Below are 22,551 nucleotides of genomic sequence, written 5' to 3' on the forward strand. Positions count from 1 at the left end.
GTGAGCAGGGCTGTTCCCTCCCACCCTCGAAAGAATACACTTCCCTGCTCTTTGCAGCCAGAGCTGCCCCGGTGCAATCCTTGGCTAGGGCTCCTTCCTTTTTCTTCAAAGAGAGAGAGACAAATCCCTGTCTCTGGTCTTCCTCTTCATCAAGGAGGACCAACTGATCAGAATGAGAGACCTCTGAACTTCTCTGGGTACTGATTCTGTGGACCCCACTGCCACTCAGCCTGGTTTCCAGGAGAAGAAGGCAGGACAGCTAAGTACAAGTTAGTGGTGGCCCATATAGCAGCATCCACTACACCTCCCCTTACCTCAGGTGAAATGGTGAAGGTGGCTTCAGGTATAGGAGAGTTTTCCACCCAATGTCACCATCTGGGACATCCAGCATGAGACCAGGACCAGGCTGCAGTAGCCATAGGTCCTCCTGGCCACTACAGCTGCAGGAGAAGTGGCCAGGGACATGGGCTTGCAGCTCAGTTGGACTCTTGGCCAGGACACATCTCTGGGTCCAATGCAGGAGCGACACTTGCTGGCCCGATGACTTTCTGCAGGAGGTGGGCAGCAAACCTTTTCCTTATGAACATGACACGTCCTCGGGGCCACAATCAGGAGGAGTCTCCCACTCCTCCCCGCCACTGCCCCAGTTATGCGGCTCTTCTTGAAACGGGACTGTGTCTACCTCTGGTCCAGAGCTGGAGCCCACACTGGTTTCGACGCACAAGATGTAATTATTGAGAGCCCTAAAAGAAACGCCGAAGACCGGGAGGCCCAGGACAGAACAGGGGTGTGGGTCGTTTCCGCAGGGACTGGGTGAGGGGCAGGAGGTGGACCTTCCGTGACTCTGGGGGATTTCGAACAGGAATTTCCCGAAGCCACAGGAGGCCTCGGAAACTCCGTGTCTGAGGGCGGAAGCGGCAGGATGGGGCGCAGTGGGGGGTCCCACACTGCCCCGCCCCTCTACGGGGTTCGCTCGGGCTCGCAGGCCCTCGCCGCGAGCCCGGACCTCCGCCGCCGGGGCTTCCCCGCGGGCAGCAGGCCCCGCCCAGCGGGCAGTGGGCGGAGCTCGACTGTGAGGCGGGGCGCCAGCGGGGCCTGAGTCGAGGGGCGGAATCTGCCTGCGGGGCGGGGCGGGGCGGGGCGGAGTTCGGGCCGCGTGGCTCCGCCCTGGGGGCGGGGCCCGGCCGCCATCCGCAGCTGCGTTCCACCCTTCCGGCCCCGCGTTCTACCAGCTGCTCCTACTTTCCGCCCGACGCCCGCTAGAGGCGGACCGCCGCCGCGTTCCTTCCTCGCGCGGCCCCAGCGGCGCCCAAGCCCGCAATGTCCGGCCCCAACGGGGACCTGGGCATGCCGGTGGAGGCGGGCGCGGAAGGCGAGGAGGATGGCTTCGGGGAAGCAGGTGATCCAGGGGACTGCAGGGACGGCCTTTGCTTTTCCAGGGGTGCCCTCCTGGGAGCGGGCACGGGTCGGGGATGAGCTTTTGAAGGGTCAGAAGAGCCCGCTCCACCCGGCCCTGGGTGAATCCCGAACTGTAGGCGCCGGCTCGGAGGTGCAGGGCGAGCACCGGTGAACGGATCCCTGGGAACCGCAGCATTGGGAGAACCGTGGGCAACCAGCCCCGTTTTACAGATGGGGAAACGGAGGCAACTCGAGGGGCTCGACCATTTGGAATTTGCTCCAGCCACTTCCTTCGCCCCCGCGGGCGGGGCCGAGTTTGGCGGGCTTGGCTCTACCGGAGCGACTCATTGGGGCTTTGCTGAGTCAGGACCCCCAGCCATCTGGCTTTGCTGGGGTAACCTGCCTCCAGAGCATCCTGTTGTGTGCAGAGCACTGTGGGAGGGCCGGAGAATCATCAGTCCGGGGCTGTTTCCCCCTCTATAATGTAGGAATAATGATTCAGTGTCACCTGCATTGAGATGGGTCAGGAGTAAAGGAAAAATTGAATGGAAAATGCTTAGCGCTTTCCATAAGGCAGGTATTCATTCAGTAAGTGGTTATTATGGTCGTTTTCTTTAGTGTAGTAAGGATTGGTGTATTAACAGGATTTTGTAAATGTGGGGTAAGGATGGAGTATGCTTTTTTTGTTACAGCTTTATTGAGCTATAATTCACAGTTTCAGGATTTTAGTATATTCACATAGTTGTGCATTCATCACAATAGCTTAGAACATTTTAATCACCTAGGGTCTTCTTTTAACAAAGGTACAAGGCCATTCACTTAGGGGACAAGCAGTGGGCTACTAGGCTTGCACTGTTGACCAAACAGTGTGGTTACTGCTGGTAGCCCTGTTGGGGGCATCAGGAAGGGCCTCCCAGAGATTACATTTAAGTGAATGTTGGCAGATTCACAGGACAGTGGGGAGAAGCCAAGTCCTGGAAGACTGCTAAGTACCCTTGATACAGATAGCTGGCCTGGAGTGGTGTGGAGACACCCACCTCCCCCATTCCTTTTTCCAGTTTGTCTCTGACACAGTGCAAAATATTTATGGTAATGACTGCCTGTGGCCAGACCCTATCTGAGCTTTTCTTTTTTTGTGTGCTCTGCAGGGGGAGTCAGACCCAGGACCTCATGCATGCTATGCAAGCACTCTTGTGGCTGACCTCTAGATACATTTGAAAACTTGTTTCTTAGCCCCTTTTCCAGAAGGGAACTGTAGTGACTGCAGTAACCCAGAGAGCTGGAACTCAGACCCAAGCGCCCTGATCCCCAAGTCAGAGCTTCAGTGGTCACCAACCAGCTGTACGACCCTTGGCTGGTTCCTTTCTTCTGAGGCTTCAGTTTCCCCATCTGTACCATGAGTGGAATGGACTTTAAGATCAGCAGATTCCCAGGACTCTTGTCTCTGAGGGGTGCCCATTCCCCAGAATGCAGGCACATTTGCACCCCCAGTCCAGACACTCCTGGGCCCTGGCCTTTTCCATCACCACCAGCTGCTTCTCCTCTGGTCCCAGACTGGCAGCTGAGTGCATCTGAGTCATGGGCTGGCTCAGAACTGGGTCCCGCAGTGGGCACAGGCCCAGACCTTGGGTCCTCAGGGACACTGCGTTGCAGAGAGGCAGGTCAAGAGTGGCAGTAGAGGAGTGAGTGCCAGGTTCTAGTGGAGACTAGGGAAGACATCTGGGAGGCTGCATTTTGAGCTGGTCCTTGAAGGGTTGTTGTGGCTGAAGCATTGTAGGTGACAGAGACAGTTGAGCAAAGGCAGAGGTGGGGTCAGAGCTTCTTCCACTCACTCATTCATTCATTCAACGAACGCCTACTTTGTCAGTGAGGGCACTGGGAAGACAACAGCAAACACAAGACCAGTCACCTCTCAAGGAGCTTTATTTGAGTGGGCGACACCCACCACACAAAATAATCACAGCAGTCAGTCCTGAGGGGAGGCCATGGAAGTGAGCAGAGGCAGGCTGGGGGATCAGGACAGGGGACTGATCTGGTCTGGGACACTGGGAAGAGTCCCTGTGGTGTCATCCATACTGAGTCTTCAAGGGTGAGTGGGACTCATCAGGGAGAAGAGGAAAGGAAGATAGGAGGAACCCACACACCCCAGATAGAGGCACAGCACATTCAAAGGGCCTGAGGTGAGAGGATAGGAGAAGACTTGGGAGATAGGGCTAGAGAGAAGATCAGGGGCCGGGTCCCATTCCAGAGCCTGGGAGAGTCCTCTGGGTGTTTTGTCCTGAAGGCAGAGGGAGACAGGGAAGGGCTAGAGAATAGGGCCTGCCTGGGACAGAGGCGTTGATTGCTCTAATCAGGAATGTGGGCTCTAGGCAGCTGCTGAAGGAAGGGCAAGGATGCTTGGTACCGGGCAGGAGCTCCCAGGCAGGACACTGGCTGATTGCCCTGCGACCACCCTAACCCTAGAAAGAAAGTTGGTGCGCTAAGGTTTTATCTCTTCAAAGCCTCTTTTGGGCTGTCTACCCATTTCCAGATAGTGACACTGAGGCTCAGAAGTAGGGACTTGCCCCAAGCCCTTTTGGAGTCAGCTGGGGGGCAGTGGGGTGTGAGTCCTGAGGAAACACAGGAACTTGGCTGTTTTCCCCCTTCTTCCCAGAGTATGCGGCCATCAACTCCATGTTGGACCAGATCAACTCCTGTCTAGACCACCTGGAGGAGAAGAATGACCACCTCCATGCCCGCCTTCAGGAGCTGCTGGAGTCCAACCGGCAGACGCGCCTTGAGTTCCAGCAGCAGCTCGGGGAGACCCCTGGTGATGCCAGCCTCTAGGCTGCACACGCCCCGCCAGGCCCCAGTCCTGCCTGTCTGGGCCAGACCAGCCGAGCACTCACCACCTGGCTTAGACACCTTCTCACGGTCTGGCCTTTGGGTCTCCTGGTGGGTCTGTCACTGGGCCAGCCCCCACTGCCCAGCATCCTTCCTGGGGCCAAGTGGGGGCCTGCAACCCCGCCACTTGCCTGCCTGCCCAGCTCCTGAGTCCTCCACTCCTCCCAGGATCGAGGGTCCACATTAAATGGGTCCCCCATACCACTGTGCCCCTCTTCTCTGTGTGCTGGGATGAGGACTTCAGTGGCCACTGGAGGGGAGTGGGGTGGTCAAGGCGTCTGGGCACATCTGCCAGGGGTGGGGTTTGTGGCCATGTTGGACTGGAGGGTGCAGTGAGGTTGGGGCCTCCTCCCTACTTGGTGTGTCCCTCCCTGGCCAGCAGCTGCTTCCCAGCCTGGCTGACATGCAGTGGTGGCCCAGTGGTCCAGTGGTGCTGGACATGCCTATGGCCCTGTGGCATGCACTCAGCCTCCCAGTGTACCGGGCCTTTAACAAGACAGCTGGGACCAAGACAGGCTGCGTGACCTTGGCATTGTCCTGCTCCTGGCCTGAGTCTCCCCAGCCGGCCACTAGCAGGCTGGACTGGTTGCCTGTCTCTAAGGGTCTTCTTAAGAGAGAAGACAGCAGAACTCAGGAGCCAGTGTGGTGTGGGTCCCCTCCTGATGGTCCTCCTAGCGCTGCCTGGCTGGAGGCCGCAGCCCTGCTGAGGAACCAGGAACTCAGAGCCACAGTGCCTGAGGGGCAAGGACCCCCACACCTGCACCTCAGCTTCCACGAGGTCCAGCTAGAGAGGCCAGCATGGGCATCAAGCTCACACCTGGGTCAAATCCGGGCCACTTGCCAGCTCTGTGACCTTTGGCAAGTCACTTGACCTTGCTAGGCCTCAGTTTCTTCATCTATAATTTGGAAGTAGCCACATGACCACCTTCTAGGGTGACAGTGAAGTTTAGAAACCACTTTCCTAACCCTGATAACATTATTAAGAGGGAAACAGGCTTAGAAAGGTCAAGTGCCTCATGAGTCCCTGGTTTTCAGGGAGCCTGTCATTGGTCTCCCCGTTCTGCCCCGACATGGTCCCCAGAGAGGCTGGGCCCTGGTTAACGGCCTAGCCGGGATGCTCCCTTCCCCTGTTCACCAGACAGAAGTGCTGGTGGGAACTGCATCACCAAAATGACCTTCTTTTATTGGATTTTGAGTAAAAACACCAACCACGTCAAAGTTATGCATATACACTCCTAGAAAGCATTAGTAGATAGGGACCCAGAAGGGTCTAGGCTCAGGTTTTGAGGCGAGTTGAGCGCCGGGGAGGGGGTGGAGGGTTGGGGGGTTGAGCTGTCACCTTGCTGGTGGTTTTGGCCACGTCCTGGGTTCTGGGCTGGCTGGGTGGGCGGCCGCTACCGCCATGGGAGGTGAACAGTGCAGTCAGAGCATTCCGGGCATTGATGGCGCACCGACGGCTCACGGGCCGGGAGGTGGGGCTGGGGTTCTTGGCTGCCTTGTATTTCTGGATACAGAGAATGCCAGAGAAGTCAGGGCTCCCTGCCTATCTGGGGTGCTCCCAGCCAGCAATTCCTTCCCCAGCCCCAAGCAAGACAGCATCACTGCTGTGTGACCCCATGTAATACTGTCAGCCTCTCTGGGCCAGGGCTCTGAAGTTAATAGCCTGGCCCTCAGCAGCCCCCAGAACCATAATAGAAAGAGCCCAGCCCCATACCAGCTTGGATTTCCTCCTAGTTGTGTGAGTGTGCTGGGGCTGAGGCTAAGCATGAGAGGTGGCCACTGACCATCCCCATCAGCTTGGTCAGAGGCTGGGGCCCTGGGAAGGGCAGGGTGGGAGGATGTTCAGCTCACCTGCAGGTTCTCAAAGTGGGCCAAGGACTTGCAGTGGGAGAGCTGTGCGCCCGAGTTGCTGTGGTAGAACTTGTGGCAGATGCGGCACACGTAGCCCATCACAGGCACCAGGAAGTCCACGCCTGAGGGACAGACAGCAGGGTCCACACACATCCCTGGAACCAGCCAGGTGTCCGCCCTCCCTAGGGGCCCATTAGCTCCCCACCTTCTAGGCAGGAGTAGAAGAGCCAAGAAAAAGCAGGGCACAGGCTGTCTGGCCAGAGTGTCTGGGCTGGCATCTGGGGGTGCCGGGAGGCCGAGCCCCAGCAGCCCCTGCATGCAGGCCCAGGGCCGGGCTCTTACCGTATGCAGTGTTGGGGCTGTAGGTCTCCGAGCCCTTCCACTCCTCTATGGATATATCTCTGGACCTCACCTGGAGACATGCAAGGGTGTACCTTGAATTTGACTCCCTGAGACTCCTCCCAGATGCAGGTCAGTAGCCTGGAGCCCACCCATGTCCTCAAATGCAACATCCCCTGGACTTCCAGGCTGTTGTGGGTGGCATCTGCTGAGCCTTGACATGCTCCTCTTGCTCCCAGAGGCCCTGCTGGTTTGTGTTTTCTAGCCTCCACTCAATCGGTCCCCTCCTCCAGGCAGCCCCCCTGCTCCTGCTGTGGCGTAATCCACACCAAGTCTGCTCAACACAACGTGTCACCCATGACAGCCCTCTATGGTTGCACCCATTTCACATTAGAGGACACTGAGGCCCTGGAGACATAACTCACTTGCTGGTTTGTGGAGAGGTGGGGTGGTGAACCCCGGGAGCTCAAATCAGAGTCCAAACTCACCTGTGAGCCCCGCCAGCTTCCCGAGTTCCTGTCCAAAACTACAGTGACCTCGGTCCTGAGGTGGGTTTCAGATGGGGTTCAAGGACCCGCATCTCACCTACTAGACCTGAGCCCCTCTCGTAAGAGGCCATTGTCTCTGGCCCCGTGGGCCCTTGTGTCTGCAGCGCCCGCCCACTCACCAGGCAAAGAGTGCCAGGAGTGACAACCAACCCCTCTGCTGAGCCTTTCCGGGGATCACCCTGGACTGTAAGGGGGACAACCAGGCAAGGACCAGGCCATGGTCCTCACCTGTCCCTGTGTCTAGCACCAGAGCCCAGCTCAGAACAGGGGACTGGAAACATCTGTTAAACTGGGACGAATCCAATTCTTTGCAAGATTCTGCAACGAATCTGATTCTCCTGGGAGGCAGCAGAACTGGGCCAGCAAAGGCTCAGGCTGCAGAGACCCGCTTCATGTCATCCAATAAGATGAAATGCCAGGACGGAGCATGGTGCCTGCCCAGCGCGGCAAACAGGAAGTGCTCGAGAAATGTCAGCTGCTAACGTCATCACTGTCGCCTTACACTGAGTCCGCCACACTACCTAGCTGCTGCCTCTGCGTTTCCCGACTCTGTCCCACCCTTTCCCTTCCTCCACACAGGCCAGCCTCCCAGAGCCCTGCATGTTCCACCTGCCACTCAGCAGTTAGCCTGATGCATATGGACAGATACGAATAATAGGGTTCATAATAAATTGTGGCCAGGTATGGTGAAACAAGCCTACGATCCCAGAGACTTGGGAGGCTGAGGCAGGACGATCCCAAGTTCAAGGCCAGCCTGGGCAACTTAGTGAGACCCTGTCTCAAAATAAAAAGGGTTGGGAATGTAGGTCAGTGGTAAAGTGCTCCTGGGTTCAAGCCCAGTATCTTCCCTGCCACACATACAAAAAAACAACTTGGCATTCATTAGTTTCTACAAATGCCAGCCCACTACCAGGCCCCCAGGGGTGGAGCGAAGACCCCCTAACTGACTCCCACAGCCCACCCTAAGCACCTGCTTGCAGAATTCCTCCTCAACCTCAATCTCTTCTTCTTCTTCTTCATCCTCATCCTCCTCTTCTTCATCACCCTCAAAACAACCCACGGCATCCACCGTGATGAAGTGGTCCTCGTCTTGGCCAGCTATCTCCTTCTCGAGCGTCTTCAGCTGCCCAGGGGAGTAGGTGAGGGGCTCAGGTCAGTTCTGGGCAGCCACGATGCCACACACCCCTCAGTGAATCCCTCTGGGACTGCTATGGATTAGGCTGGGATAAACCTCAACCTGCTGTGTGGCCTTGGCCAAGGCTCTGTACCTCTCTGGGCCCATGTCCTCTGAGAAGGGTGTGATTACCTCCTTGGCCTTGTCCTTGTGCCCCTGGGACTTCACATGCTCTACAAACTTGCGAGGAGTCTTAAAGTAGCGGTTGCAAATGGTGCAAAAGGGTCGCAAAGACTGTTTGGCGATCTGGGGAAAGAAGAGCAAGCCATGTGGGGTAGGCAGTGTCCCCACGTGCAAGCCCCTGACTAGTGACCAGGCAGTGCCCAGTAAGGCTTCACCTATCATCCATAAAAGTAAGGCCCACCACATCTATAAAAAGCCAGTGAGGCTCTGCCCCTGCCCTGGAACACACAAAACCATATCTCTCCCCTGTGTGGTGAGCACTGAGATGGGATGGCAGGTGGCAATGGAGGAGGACAGAGACAGGACACAAGGGAGCCGCCAGAGGACCCCTATGCCCATGGAGGAATGGCAGGGTAAGCTCGTGCCACGCCCACAATGGACAGATGGGGAACCTGGAGCCCAAAGAGGAAGCATGGCCGGCTTGTCAGAAGCCACGCTGATGGACAGACACTAACTCTCTGCTGGCATCCTGGCTCCCCTCCCCAGCCTCGCGCGGAGGAGAGGCGGTGCCTTCGAGGCATGCAGCCCTTCTACCTTGTGGTCCTGCGTCCTGCGGTGCTGGATCAGGTCCCCCGTGTAGTAGACCTGGCAGGTGTTGCACCAGCGTCTCGGTGGAGGCTCTCTGGTGACAATCCAAACAAGCACAGTGTGACACTATGTTCTGGTGGGAAAGACACCAGCTCTCCCAAGCGCTCCATGGATGTGATACAACTCAGGGGCTGGGGTGTGGCTCAGTGGCAGGGTGTCCTTAGCCCTGCTTCAAACCCAAGGGAAGAGTGGGGAGGGCCAGGACTAGGCCCTAGGGTCAATGGCTCGCACCACCAAAAACAAACAAAACAAAACAAAACAAAACAAAAAAACCCACAAGTGTTCCAAGTTAGTGAAATTAAGGGCTCTACAAAATAAGCAAATTTACATCAGTTTTGGGGGATGTAAGAACCTAGCCCAACATCCACTGATGAAGTCGTGGTCAGACTGTGAGGCAGAGGGCTATTTAGAGGCACAAAAACTGTTCACTACCTCGTGCAGGATGATTCTGCTTTCTACTTTTTAAGAGGTAAACACAGATAGGATCATGGAAGGAGGAGGGCCAAGAGACAATGTTTATCTCTGGGCGATGGGATTATGGGAGATTTTTATCTTCTTGTGTGTGCGTGTGTGCGCGTGTCTCTGTGTGTGTGTTCTTGTATTTTCAAAATGTTAACTGAAGCCAGGTGCGATGGTCCCGCCTGTAATCCCAGCAATTTGGGAGGCCGAGGCAGGAAGATCACAAGTGTGAGGCCAGCCTGGGAAACTTGGTGAGGTCCTGTCCCAAAAATAAAAGGGGCTGGGGCTGGGCCTCAGTGGGAGGCCCCCTGGTTCAATCCCTGGTACCAAGAGAAAAAAGAAAACAGGGAGACGGCTCGGCTCCTGCGGACACAGGTGCTGCCTTTTGCCAGGTCACTGTGTGCAGAAGCTGGGGCAGTGGGTAGTCTGGCGCCTACAGGAGACAGAGCTTCTCTATAAAATAGTGTCCCCTGGATCCTCCTTCCGTAGCCTGTCCTGCATATGCAATTTTAATCTGACACGTTTCAGGTTACCGCAAGCTCCCTGCAGACCTTCCTATTAGTGGGAGGCCGCCGTTGGTCTAGCCCAGCCCCAGCTTGGATGTTTGGTGGTTCCCAGTTCCATTCTTTCGCCATTACATTAACTGCAAAGAACACCTCTGTGAGCTCCCTTCTCCTGTGATTGTCATTATTCACCTACAGGTAAAACCACGGAAGAAAGTGCTTCTCAGGGAGAACCTGCTAACAGAGACATGAGCTGCCCGTGGAGGGACAGCCACCTAGCTTCTGGTCACATGAGGAATGAAAGCAGGGGCCAATCAAGAGCCCTTCTTGTCCCTCGTTCCAGCCTGGGGAGGTCCGAGCTGCAACCTGGGTACACTTCTGACCTCTGACTGAAGGGGCCTCTCGGGTTTGTTTGAATTCTGAATGAGCAGTTAACATTTTGATATGGGGTGGTGTCACACGCCATCTGGGTTTCTAGATTCTCCTGAAAAACTAGGAGACCTTGAGCTGAGAGGCAGCTGTCCTGTAGACACAGCCCATGTCCTGCAGTGGCCCAAGCCAAAAGTCCTGCTTCTCTGATGACACCTGCCAGCCCCTGCAGGTCTGTGATGGCTGCTGGGTCCTGACAGCTCCTGCAGCTTCCCCCAGCCCTTCTCACCCCAAGCACTAGTCCCAGAGCCAGGAGGGGGGACATTTCTGACCTCATGATGAGAGGGGGACACAGGAAACCCTCATGTCAGGCCACAAGATGACCTCATCCTTACCACTGGATCCCCAGAGTTGAGGTCACACAGGCCAGGGGGGCAGGGCTCTGTGCCACAACTCACCTCCCTTCTACATGGTTGGTCACACTGTTCTTGACTGGATGAAACCTTAAGAGATTGTCAAGAATTCCTGAACCCAACCCTCATCGGGCCATTTTTCAGATGGGGAAAACTAAGGTCCAAGGTCATTGAGTTAAAGGAGCCTCTGGGGAAGGACAATGCTTAACCCAAAGGCAGATTTTGCAGAGGACAGATTTAGGGCTGGGCCTGTGAGACTGCCCACCCCCCAGCACTACCTCGTGCAAGATGATTCTACTTTTTACTTTTTAAGAGGTAAACACAGATAGGCTCTTGGAAGGAGGTAGGCCTTCTCCCACTCACTCCTCTTCTCTCTCCAGGACGTCCCGGGGCATGGGCAGCAGGGACAGGAGACAGGCTTGGCTCATGTGCTGGATCTCCCCAAGCCGCTGCTGGTGCTGAGCCTCCGACAGGTGGTCCTGGAATTCCTGTAGCATGAAGGAGCCAGGCATGGGCATGGGGGGTGGGCCCCAGAACATGGGCAAGGGCAGGCCAAAGGGGACGACTCCAGCCTGACTTCACGGCCAGCCTGCCATCTCAGTGAGGTCATTTCTTTTACAAAACAGCCCTGCAGGCCAGAGCAGGGACACTAAACTGAGCAGAGAACGAGTATACACACAAGCCAGGTTTACGCCCTGGGGCAGGGCTGGTGAGCCCAGTGCCCACCCTGTGGCAGCGGTGGAAAGGGCAGTCTGTGCAGGCCGTGGAGACCCCCACCCTTCCTGCCCACCGCCCTTCCCACGGACCCAGCTCTGAGCACCTGCTGGCTGGTGCAGCTGGCCTTGCAGATGTAGCAGAAGAACTGGAGAGCCTGCCTGGAGGGCGCGGTGGCCGCAGGGCTGGCGGAGGTGCAGTCACCGGGACGGGACACAGGCATGAGGGACACAGTGCTAAATGCCCGGCTGTTGCTGCTCTGTAGGATGGTGACCTTCAGGGAGCCCCCGGCACCCCACATCTACAGCAGGAGCAGGAGCAGAGCTTCCACTATCTGGGTACCTAGGGCAAGCCGGCCCCAGGGCTAAACGCCTATGAGCATCGTCCCTAGAGTCTCAGACAGTGGGACTCTGGGCTGGCAGGTGAGGACGGGAGCTCACAAAGTTAGAAAGTCCTGTGGCCCGGATTTGAGCCCGGACCTGCCCAACTCCAAAGCCCACCCGCACCACCTCGTGCAGGACGGGTGGGGAAACTGAGACCCGAAAAGGGAAGGGGCCTGACCGTAGCTCCACTGTGAGCTGTGAGCCAAGCCCCACAGGGAAGCTCCCACGTGGGTGACGATGTCCCCTATGAGAGGAGACTGAGGGCTCTAGTTTGGGGATGGGCTCACTGGAAGGGACTCTTGTCACCAAAAGCACCTAGAGGCCTTTGGAGCGGAGGCTGTGCAGGCAACTGACAGTGATGGCGGGGGTGGGGTGGGGTGTTCATGCAGACAAACCCATCACCCCCTGTCTGCTCTGCCCGCACAGCCAGGCAGGGCTGCCGTCCCTGCACATGGGGGACATGCACAGAGCCCCTGAGGTGGCCTGGGCAGGGGTGCCATCCCGCCACTGCCCTCTGGGGCTCTCGTGCTGCCACATTTCCACTCTACCCACCCCCAGCATCTCCCTGGCTCTTTTTTCACATTCTCCCACATCCAGGCCGCTGGCTGGCTCCTCCTGGCTCGCTCCCACGCTGACCTGGGTATCCACTGGCTCCGGAGAGGCCACCTCTGTGCCTGAAATGACAGGTGTGCACCTTTTTTCAGGGTCCCTCTGCCTTTTCTGCCCACAGCCAAGATCTTGAAATCCTGGGTTCCAGGCCCAGCCGTCAGGCTCTGGCAGCACCCGTGGCGGCTGGACAGTGCCAGGGAAAAAAGAAGGGCCTGGGCAGAGCCGTGCCAGCACCAGAAGGGCTAGGAGCCACCTCACTCACCTCCCCCAGCCTCCACTGCATCGGGCGCCGGTGCCTCCAGCACCGTGGCATGAGCCGGAGCTGGCGTTGGCTCGGGCGCTGGCACATACCCGGGTGGCTGGGCCTGCGGCTGACCCTGGGTCTGCGCTGGCACCTGAGCGGAAGGCTGCTCCTGCAGCTGCTCTGACGGCTGCTTCAGGGCCTGTGCCTGCGTGTGGCGCTGTGGCTGCGTCTGTGTCTGGGCCTGCTTCTGCCGCTGCGGCTGCACCTGCTCTGGGGGCTGCGAAGGGGCCAGTGGCTTCCCCTGATTCTGCTCCAGCCCTAAGTGCTCGGGGCAGGTCTGAGTTTGTGCTTGTTTGTGCAGTTTTGGCTGCACCTGGGTGTCCGCTGGCGGCATCTGTGGCTGAGTCTGTGGCTGTACTTGAGGCTGGAATCGTGGCTTCCCTCGGGCCTCCAGTGGCTCAGGCAGCAGCCCTGGGGTTTGCATCTGCTTCAGTGCTGTCATCCGGGTCCGTGGCTGCCCTGGAGGCCCGTTCTCTGTGGGCTCCTCTGAGCTTTGGATCAAAAGATCAAAATCATGTCTTTCAAGAGGTTGCAGAGGTCCCCAGTAAGGCCAAGACCCAATTCCAACTTTAGCTCTTCCACTAAAAGTGAGGGCTTTGGACAACTCCTTGGCTTATCTGGGCCTCAGTCTCCTTCTTTTGTTTTGTCTTTTTGTGGTGCTGGGGATTGAACCGGGGCCTCATGCATGCTAGGCAAGCACCCTACCACTGAGCCACATCCCCAGCCCTAGACCTCAGTTTCCCCTAAATAAGTTGGAGAAGACTGTTCTCTCCCACAGCTTGCTCACAAGCATCTAAACAGCCTTGTAAACACCTACTCTCTAAGGTCCCAGGGGCGCATGTTCACCTCTCCAACCTGCCACCACTCAGGCTTCCAGGTGGCTCAGCCTCAGTGAAACACCAGGGTCTGACCTGAAGCCTCCCCAGGGAGGAGCAGAAATAAGTCTCACCTCCCTCCAAACCACAGGCCAAAGCCCCTCCTTGCTCCAACTCCACTGAAGGGAGCACCCACTATCTTTGCAGGAATGAGCGCAGGGCACCTGGGCCCGGGGCGCTGCCAACATCAGTTACCTCTTGGTCCTCTTGGCTGGTGGCTCCGAGGCCTCACAGGGCTTAGGCTTAGGTGCTCGAGTGTGTTTTTCGCTAGTGATGGCCTCTGGGCAGGGGCACAGCTCCTGGTCTGAAACAGAGGCGGGCAAGGAGAGAGAGATCAGGCAGAATGCGTGTGAGTTCCAGGTGGGCCCGGGCTCTCCCCTCCAAGAATCCCTGCCTCCCACATCTGCCTCCATTACGCTGACCCTGCTCCCACTGCCCCAACCCACGTCCCCTCTGAAGGGCCAGCAGCCTCCCTCCCTCACCTTCAGCTGTGTCCAGTTGGAACTCTCTGGCTTCCTCAGACCCCTCTGGGGGGTCTGACCTGTCTTCCTCAGGCATCGTCTGAGAAGAGGAATCCTGCTTCCTTTTAGAAACCATTTCTGACACCTACCACCCAGCTGTCCAAGAGCAGCCCCACAGGACCCTCTGGCCTCAGTGTCTCCACTCTCCCTTGGCCCTCTCTGTGTGTCCACGCTGGCCCTATCTCTGGTCAAGTACTGGGCCTCTTCCTGCCCCACACCTTTGCCTGAGCCTCAAAGGCATTTCTTAGAGGAAATCTTCCTGACTCCAGACTAGGTCCAGACCCCTCATTCAGGCCACCAGGCCTTCAGCTTCCCTTCTGAGGCATTTTCCAGTCTTAACTGGTTGGAGCATTATTTGCATTAAGTCTCTCCACCAGCCCCCGAGACCTGCAAGAGGGTCAGGCCAGAGGCCACATGTGCACTACTCACCAAGGCCCAGTTGGTTCCTGGGCACCTGGGAAAGGCTCCCAGAACCTGCTGCAGCCTCTACATTCCTCCTGCTAAGTCCGCTATACAAGGCTGAGCAGGAAACACAACTGAACCCCACATCATTGCATCCCCAAAACTACCTATTCTGGGCCCCTCAGAAACTACCCAGCTCTTACCCTGCACAACCAGCTCCCCATCTGGGGCTCATGGGCCTGATCCTAGGCCTGTCTCGCCCACCCCAGCTCTGAACCATAGTTTTCCCACAAGTGGTTCAGAGGTAGAGTGTGGACCTAGCATGTGCCAGGCCTTGGACTCCATCCCCAGCACTGCAAAAAGCCAAATGAATAAATGCAACTTTTATTTTAAGAGGGAACTGCCTACAAAATTTTAAACTGTCTAAATTAATTGCCATACATAGAATAAAAAGAGAAGCTGGCGATACAGCTCAGTGGTAAAGCACTTGCCTAGTGTGCGTGAGGCCCTGGCTTCAATCCCCAGTACCAAGAGGAAAAAGAAAGGTAAACGCGCCTGGGGTAGCACAATCTAAAGGTTCTTATTCACCCTTCCCCTGATAAACACACAAGGCTGAGACTTGCACAAGGAACCACCTCCTCCCAAAGCATCCTGTCCCTAAGCTTCCTGGTGGTTCCCTGCCCACACACTGCTCCTGAGTGCAGTCTGGAGTTTTGGGTATTTTCTTGGTCCTGAGGTTGGAACCCAGGACTCTGCATGTGCCATGCAAGACCTTTACCAAGAAACTGACTTACATTCCCAGGCCTCACTCTTTTTTTTTTAACTCAGGGCACTCAACCACTGAGCCACATCCCCAGTCTTATTTTGTATTTTATTTAGAGACAGGGTCTCTTTGAGTTACTTAGGGCCTTGATAAATTGCTGAGGCTGGCTTTGAACTTGCGCTCCTCCTGCCTCAGCCTCCTGAGCCACTGGGATTACAGGTGTGCGCCACTGAACCTGTTCCCAATTCACTTTTTACATTAATCACAGGTTGAAATGATAATATTTTTCATATGCTGAGATAAATAAAATATATCAGTAAAATAAATTTCTCTTGTTTTTGATCTTTTTAATGTGGTTACCAGAAGACTTTAAATCACATATATAATATATTAAATATCATATTTTATTTCCACTAGGCAGTGCTGCTTAAAGAGAAATGTTAAGTAAATAAGTAAATATAATGCTGGTATAATACTGGTAAAATCATATTGGTGGGGCTGGGCTGTAGCTCAGTGGTGGAGGGCTTGCCTAGCACGTGTGAGGCACTGGGTTTGATCCTCAGCACCACATATAAATAAATAAAATAAAGGTATTGTGTTTATATATACATATATAAAACATTGAGACCGAGCACGGTGGCACACGCTGTAATCCTAGGGACTCAGGAGGCTGAGGCAGGAGGATTCAGAGTTCAAAGCCAGCCTCAGCAACTCAGCAAAACCCTAAGCAACTTAGCGAGACCCTATCTCTAAACAAAATTCAAAAAAAGGGCTGGGGATGTGTCTCAGTGGTTAAGCGTCCCTGAGTTCAATTCCCAGAACCAAAAAGAAAAAGAAAATCACATCAGAGACACAGGACTATTTGATTTGAAATCTGGGAAACACTAGGCGAGTGTGACCCCCTCCCCAGTTCACAGATGAAGACCCCCAGGCACAAAGAGGAATGTGGCCCACCTGAAGGCCTGGGCAAGCCCTCCCAACCCCCATCCCAGCCACCACTCACCTTGCGATTGGTGAAAGAGGGGGCCCGACTCTGTTTCTGGGGCATCCGCCCTGAGAGGTTGAGCTGGGAGGGATTAATGGGGACCCCAACAGGAGGGGGGCCCAGCAGGGACTGGCGGGTGGCCTGGGGGAAGAACTGCTGCAGATTTGGGGGTGCCAGCTGGGGTGGTGTCAGGCTAGGGGCTGTCAAGTTCGGGGTGGCCATGCTGTAGCCCCGGAGGTTGCCTGCAGGCAGGAAGAGAGAAGAGGGCTCACACCATGATTGGGTGGTAGAGGCAAGGGTCATGGGTCAGCTCCCAAAACATTCTGAGAATATCAGAGAATTCTCAGGAGACCCTTCCTGCCCCAGGGCAGCGAGAGGGAAGAGTAGAGCAGAAGGCTCAGTCCTACCTCAGACACTGTGGCAAAGGAGGCTTTAGGGCAGATTTCCTTCTCTGCTGGGGGTTGAGGTTGCCCTCCCCCCCCACATGCCTCTGGGTCAGGGTCAGTGGCTTGAGCACCCCAGCAATCCTGCTCATTCTCAGGCATGCTTTAGGGCACCCCTCAGGTATGGGAGACCCAGCACAGGGCCCACAGGGAGAACCAGCAAGAGTGTGGTCCCTGAATAATGAGGCCCCTCTGCCCCACTAGCTGCCTTCCATCAAAGGCCCACCAGAGCCAGGCACTGGGCCAAGCATGGTCCATCACCGTGTCTGTCACCTGGCCTGTCAGGCATCAGGGCAGGCATTATGATCTTCCCCAACAGTAAAAGGGAGGAACAACTTGCACGATCTCTATGAGGGGCCCTGCCGTCCACCTGCTGGTCCGGCCAGGATTCTCCTGATCCTCGGGGTCCCCTGATTCCTCTTTCTCCTGTCCTACCCATGCCAGCCACCAGCAGGTCCCATCATCTCTATCCACACCTCCCCAATCTGCTTCTCCTCCCCATCACTGCCGCATCCAAGCTGCTTCATCCCTGGCCTAAATCTCAGCCTCTCCCCGCACAAACCCTCCTACAGCTCCCTGCTGGTCAGGAATGAAGCCCTTGCTATTCTCCCCATATGTCCCTATGACATTCCAGTCACTTGTCCCTGTGCAGTCCTTCAGATATCCTGCCTCTGGGCCGGGCACATGCTATTCCCTCTGTAGAGGCTCCATCAATTCCACAAATCCTGCAGCCCTCCCTTCAGAAGTCTCTCTCCCAAAGGCCTTCCCAGATCCTCTGTGTTCCCACAGCCCCTGATCCAGGGCCAGCCGCATAATTTCCTTGCCTGCTTCCTGCTGAACCTTATCTGACTCAGCTCAGCACCTCAGTGAAGGCACAGAGCCTGGGAAATGTTTGAGGCATGAAAGAGAGTTAGAACTCTGTCCCAATGCTCAGACAGGAAACACAGGGGTTAAAGCCTGGGTCAGTTTTCCTGTAAGAGCTGGGTTCAAATCCAGACCGCAGAGTATGAGGTCTGTGTCCTTAAACAAATCTATCCCCTGCTTTAAGCCTCAGTTCCTTTATCTATAAAATAGCGATTGCCTCACAATGTTTTACGAAAATTCAATAGAATTCAATAAATATAAGTGTGCATGGTATACTGTAAGTGTTCAATTGATATAACTTAATGCAAACACATACATACATATATGCAGAGAGCCAACCAACACTTAAAAACAGCAGGACAAAAGATGGAATACCTTCAAAGAAAGATAGAAAGGACATGGACAAGTCACAAAAAGAAATTGGGGCTGGAGCTGGGGCTCAATGGCAAAGCACTTGCCTAGCACATGTGAGGCACTGGGTTCAATCCTCAGCGCCACATACAAAGATAAATAAAATAGAGGCATGCTGTCCATCTACAACCACATACACACAAAAAAATACAAATGTTTAACAGATAAATATAAAAATGTTCAACTGTACTAGCACTCCAGGAAATGTACATTAAAACATTAATGACACAGCTCTTTTGTTTTGCCAACCAACTTAGTAAATTATATGTATATGTATACATTTATATATTATATATTATATATAAAAAAAGCAGATAATACCCAATGTTGCCGTGGGCATGGTGAGACCGGCACTGTCATACGTGGCTGATGGCATTGCAAACTGGTCCAGTCCTTTAGGAAAGCAAGTTGGCAATATTTATCAAAAGCCATAAAACATCCATCCCCTCAACTCAGTCATTCTACTTTTGGGAATCTATTCAAAGAAAAAAGTCTCAAACATCACATTTCTATTAAAATGGAAAAAAGAACAGCTGAGAAGGCTTAGGTAAGCAAGGGCACATCCCTCTGATGAAATATTATACAGCTGTTAAAATGGCTTTGGCAGAGAATGTCAAATTATATGGTTAAAGATCATGCTTTTCTATTCAGTAAAAAAGAGCCTCTCACTTATGTCAATCACAATAGTCTATACAATTCCACAAGTTTCTGTTTTCCCACCTCCCCACCCTTTTTTTACATGTTATTTTTCTCTTTGAAAAGTGTGACTTTTAATATGCAAAAGTAAAAGGGGGAAATAGGGTTAGGCACATAGTTTAGTGGTAGAATTCTCACCCAGCACCTGCAAGGGCCTAGGTTCAATACAGTACTGAAAAAAAACTGTGTGTGTGTGTGTGTGTGTGAGAGGGGGGGGGGATGTCTATGTATACACTGGGGGTCCTTGTGTCTGGTTTCCGTTCTCATCTATACAGCTGTCATGTGGAAGTCAGCATCAGCTTCCAGGACTATCCACACTCATGAGGCCCTGGCAAAGCTGAAGAGGTGACCATCCAGTCAGCTCCTGCCTGTTGTGCAGGATCATCTTGGGCACATGCTCCCTTTCTGGGCCTCAGTGCTTTCATTAGGATTGTTGGTGTACCTTCCCTTGGGGTCATCAGTAGTGTCAGGAGCAGCAGCCTGGAAGGAAGAGCTGACACTGTTTTCCATATGGGGACACTGAGGCAAGGGCACAGCCTTAATGCTCAAGGCCCACTGCTTAGGAGGTCTAGCTGGGCCACTGCTGGTGTGCTGTGTGACCTAGGGCAAGGGACTTCCTTTCTCAGCTTCCTCATTGGCCAGATGGCATCTAATCTGAATGTCAGTGAGGTATATGGAGCACTGCCCAGAGAGCCAGCGTCATGGCCCAGGGCACTCCTCAGTCTGTCTGCAGATGGACCTGCATTCAGCTGAGCAGCTTAGAGTCTTTCAACCCCTGGAGCCTGGGTGTCCTTAACTGTGGGTCAGGGCCCTCTCAGGATCACTGTGATTTGGTGAGACTGAGTGCTTGGCTTGCTGGGGAGCCAGTGTCCACACAGGATGCAAAGGGGCCTGAGTCATACCTTGTAACTGCTGCAAAAGCAAAGCTCTCTGGAGCATGGAGCCATTGAGGAAGGAGGCCGAGTGGGTGCCCTGGAGACTCAGAAGCTGCTGCTGGGGCTGCTGCTGGGGGAGGCCCCTGTGTGTTTGGAGGGAGTGTCAGAGGGTTGTTGGGAAAGTTAGAACCACCTTCCTCCTTGAGACCCCCATCTCCTGAGCCCACCCTCCCACACAGATGGAGGATCCCCTTGGGGGTGGGAGGTGATGAGCTCTAGGACTCAAAACAAGGATGCCCTGGGACAAAGGACTGAATGGAGGTGCTGCAAGACATGGGTGAGAGTGAGGCCTCCATCCCCCAAGTGGGAAACTCACCTGCTGACAGCCATGGGCAAGGGGGCCTGTGGTGGGGGCTGCTGCAGCAGCTGCTGGAGCTGCAGCAATTGCTGCTGCTGCAGCTGCTGCTGCTGGAACTGCTGCTGCTGCTGGTTGAACATGGAGGCTAAGGGAGGGAAGCGGAGTAAGGCCGGGTCCCCACCATGGGTCAGTCCTGATGCCCTCCCCTCGCCTCCAAGGCCATACACACCAACCCACAGTCGCAAACACCGGCGCTGAGCGGCACAGCTTCACTCCCAGCCCTGCCAGGGGAAAGCCACATTTGTACCCCTTTCCTTCCAATCCGCCCCCAGTCCTGCCAGGCTCAGGATTCAGCCACTTTCCTTGCCAATTTCCTTCCAATCCTGCCAACGGTCCCTCCTCCAAACCCCCAACCTCGCCCCTCCAACTCTCCAACTCTGACGTTTCCAAGCTTCCAACATCCCCGCCCCCACCTCCAGTCGATCTCTGCATCCATCACTTCCCGATGCCAGCTACTCCCCACTCACACCCGCTCTGAGACCGCCACCCTCTCCCTTTGTGCCTGTGTTGTGTCAATAACATCATCACCCTCCCCCAACCTTTCATTTTCCTCCCTCCACCATCCCCAGCCCCTGCGCCCCTCCGATGCCGCCGCCCCCTCCCTCGGCAGACACCGCCAGCACTGCCCCGCATCCCGAGCCCCCGCCAGCCCGCGAAGCCTGCAGCCTCCGAGCAAGTAGCCACGGTCGCTGCAGCCCTCCGCGTCCCCGCCCCCCACCTCGGCTCCCCGCACGGCTTCCGCGGCGGCCACTGCGCAGCCTCCCCCAAGCGCTCAGCAGTCGTGTCGCCACACGGGAAGCGCCGACCGCGCGCCAGTCCCACTCGAGCCCGGTGGCTCCGGCTCGCGGGTTCCGGGACTCCCCGCAACACCGCGGGCGCCTGGACGCTCGGAAGGCCAGTGCCCTGGCTGGCCGGGGCAGCGCCCTCTGCAGGACCGGAGGTTCCGCTGCAGCCGGTGCCGCCAAAACCGCCCCGCGCGCCCGTCACGCTGCGGGCGCGGTGTCCGCTCACCCCGAGCCGAGCCGGGGCAGCTGCGGCGCGGCTCCCGAGGGCCAGGGGGCCCCAGGCAACGCAGACCCTCCGTCCCGCGTCCTCTGCATTGGGAAGGGGTGGCTCTGAGACTCAGGTCCTTCTGATGCCCAGAGGGGTCTGTCGTCCGGCGAGGACATCGCCAGGGACTTTCAGATGGACTCGTCCCTAACCCACCTCTCCGAGGCTGCCGCCGTCCCGTGATCCTGAGCCCTCAAGGGCCTGAGGTGGGAGGGGGCGACAGCCGGCTGGTGCACATTCGGCTACCGGGCCGGCGAGAGGGCGGCCAAGGTCGCACAGCCCCGTGGGAGTTTGCCCTAAAACGAGGCGAGGCGGGGCTGGCCTGAAAGTATTTTTCTTGTAAGACTTGGCCAGAGAGGTGAGGAAAGCCGAGTCCAGTTATAAAAGACGGCCCTGCCCCCTCATCCTGCCCCCAAAACGGTCCCCCTAATGACCGCTCTGTCCACCACCCAGGACCACTCTGCCCACTATCCTTGGTTTCTAAATGGCAATTCCTTTCCCCTTTTCTGCTGCTCAGAGCTGTCTACACACCTGGGCAAATCGCTTATTTTGCGTTCAGCGCCGACTGTGTGAGGACGGGGCACACGGTGGCGCTAGGGACCGCAGTCCTGAGGCAGATGATAGCTGTCCGGTAGCGTCAACAAATCACCGCAGTCAGGTGACAGGCGCTGCCTCAAGGCTCCGGAAGGGCTCTACTGCAGCCCGGGGCGGGGGAGTGGGCTGCTGAGGTCTCTAACTCGACCTGAACCAGCCCAGAGGAGCTCGGACTTAAGGACCCAGGGCGGGGATTTCGGCGCTGATGGGAAGAAATGCATCCAGGAAGGTGGGGACTTTGAGGAGGTGGGCATCATCCCTGAAGGATAGGGAACCGCAGGAAAGGGAGTGACGGCCGCAAATGACAGCATCAAATCTCTGGATTAGAAAACACATTTTGTGGACTGAGGTTATAGCTCAGTGGTTGAGCGCTTGCCTCGCATGCGTGCTGCGCTGGGTTCGATTTGCACCACCCCATAAAGTAAATAAGTAAATAAAATAAATATATTGTGTCCATCTGCAACAACAACAACAACAACAAAAAAAAAACAAACGCATTTTGTTGCCACATGGGCACAGGCGGTGGCAAGGAGCGAAAGTTGAGAGTCCGGGTAGCCCAGGCTGCCAACCAAGCGGAAGGACGTTGACACCTCGATTAGGTGACTGCCTTGGAGAAGTCCCGGGTTGAATCTGGGCTCCCGGCCTAGAGGCCAGGCGAGAGTCTTCTCAAACGGTTTCATCCTCTGTAAAATGAGTGCCCCCTCCCAGGAGAGTGTGAAGGTAACCTTACATAATCGTTAGCACTAGTTCTGGCACACAGAGAGGCTAGCAAATTGCCAAAGTAAAAACACTAAAAATACTGCTGCTGGTGTGAAGGTAGGAAGCCAGGGCTAACTTCCTGAGTTGGTTCATTTTTTTCCGGAAAGCAATTTGCATATCTTCTATTAAGACTTCAGAACACAGTTCTTCCCTTTGACCAGGTGAATCCACGTGTAG

General features: G+C 55.6%; 2 protein-coding genes across 11 annotated transcripts; one reads left to right on the top strand and one right to left on the bottom strand.

The window, feature by feature from the left end:
• Window positions 1-1,213: 1,213 nt before the first annotated feature.
• On the top strand, window positions 1,214-4,482 carry Bbln (bublin coiled coil protein). The gene is made up of 2 exons (XM_046451624.2): window positions 1,214-1,399; window positions 4,052-4,482. Exons 1-2 carry the CDS (start codon window positions 1,321-1,323, stop codon window positions 4,222-4,224), a joined length of 252 nt encoding a protein of 83 aa, XP_046307580.1. The 5' UTR covers window positions 1,214-1,320; the 3' UTR covers window positions 4,225-4,482.
• Ciz1 (CDKN1A interacting zinc finger protein 1) lies at window positions 2,113-21,641 on the bottom strand. Of its 10 annotated transcripts, none has more exons than XM_046451622.2 (19): window positions 20,690-20,863; window positions 20,141-20,192; window positions 19,930-20,056; window positions 19,581-19,696; window positions 18,304-18,375; window positions 16,283-16,506; window positions 14,076-14,169; window positions 13,789-13,897; window positions 12,677-13,209; window positions 12,358-12,479; window positions 11,529-11,723; window positions 11,072-11,196; window positions 8,911-8,998; window positions 8,326-8,439; window positions 7,990-8,142; window positions 6,475-6,544; window positions 6,133-6,254; window positions 5,621-5,785; window positions 2,113-3,273 (listed from the first exon to the last, which is right to left on the bottom strand). In XM_046451622.2, the coding sequence occupies exons 3-19, from the start codon at window positions 20,049-20,051 to the stop codon at window positions 3,262-3,264; spliced, it is 2,436 nt and encodes an 811-aa protein (XP_046307578.1). In that variant the 5' UTR covers window positions 20,052-20,056; window positions 20,141-20,192; window positions 20,690-20,863; the 3' UTR covers window positions 2,113-3,261. The 10 variants fall into 10 exon arrangements, with proteins under 10 accessions (XP_046307578.1, XP_046307570.1, XP_046307573.1 ...); XM_046451614.2 differs by lacking the exon at window positions 2,113-3,273 and adding an exon at window positions 3,304-3,676 and having other exon boundaries at window positions 14,076-14,154; window positions 20,690-20,865; XM_046451617.1 differs by lacking the exon at window positions 2,113-3,273 and adding an exon at window positions 3,304-3,676 and having other exon boundaries at window positions 20,149-20,192; window positions 20,690-20,864.
• Between the last annotated feature and the right edge of the window lie 910 nt (window positions 21,642-22,551).

This window comes from Marmota monax, unplaced genomic scaffold (assembly GCF_021218885.2).
Source record: "Marmota monax isolate L192 unplaced genomic scaffold, Marmota_monax_Labrador192_F-V1.1 WCK01_AAM20220418_F8-fsc00020, whole genome shotgun sequence".
Lineage (NCBI taxonomy): Eukaryota > Metazoa > Chordata > Mammalia > Rodentia > Sciuridae > Marmota > Marmota monax.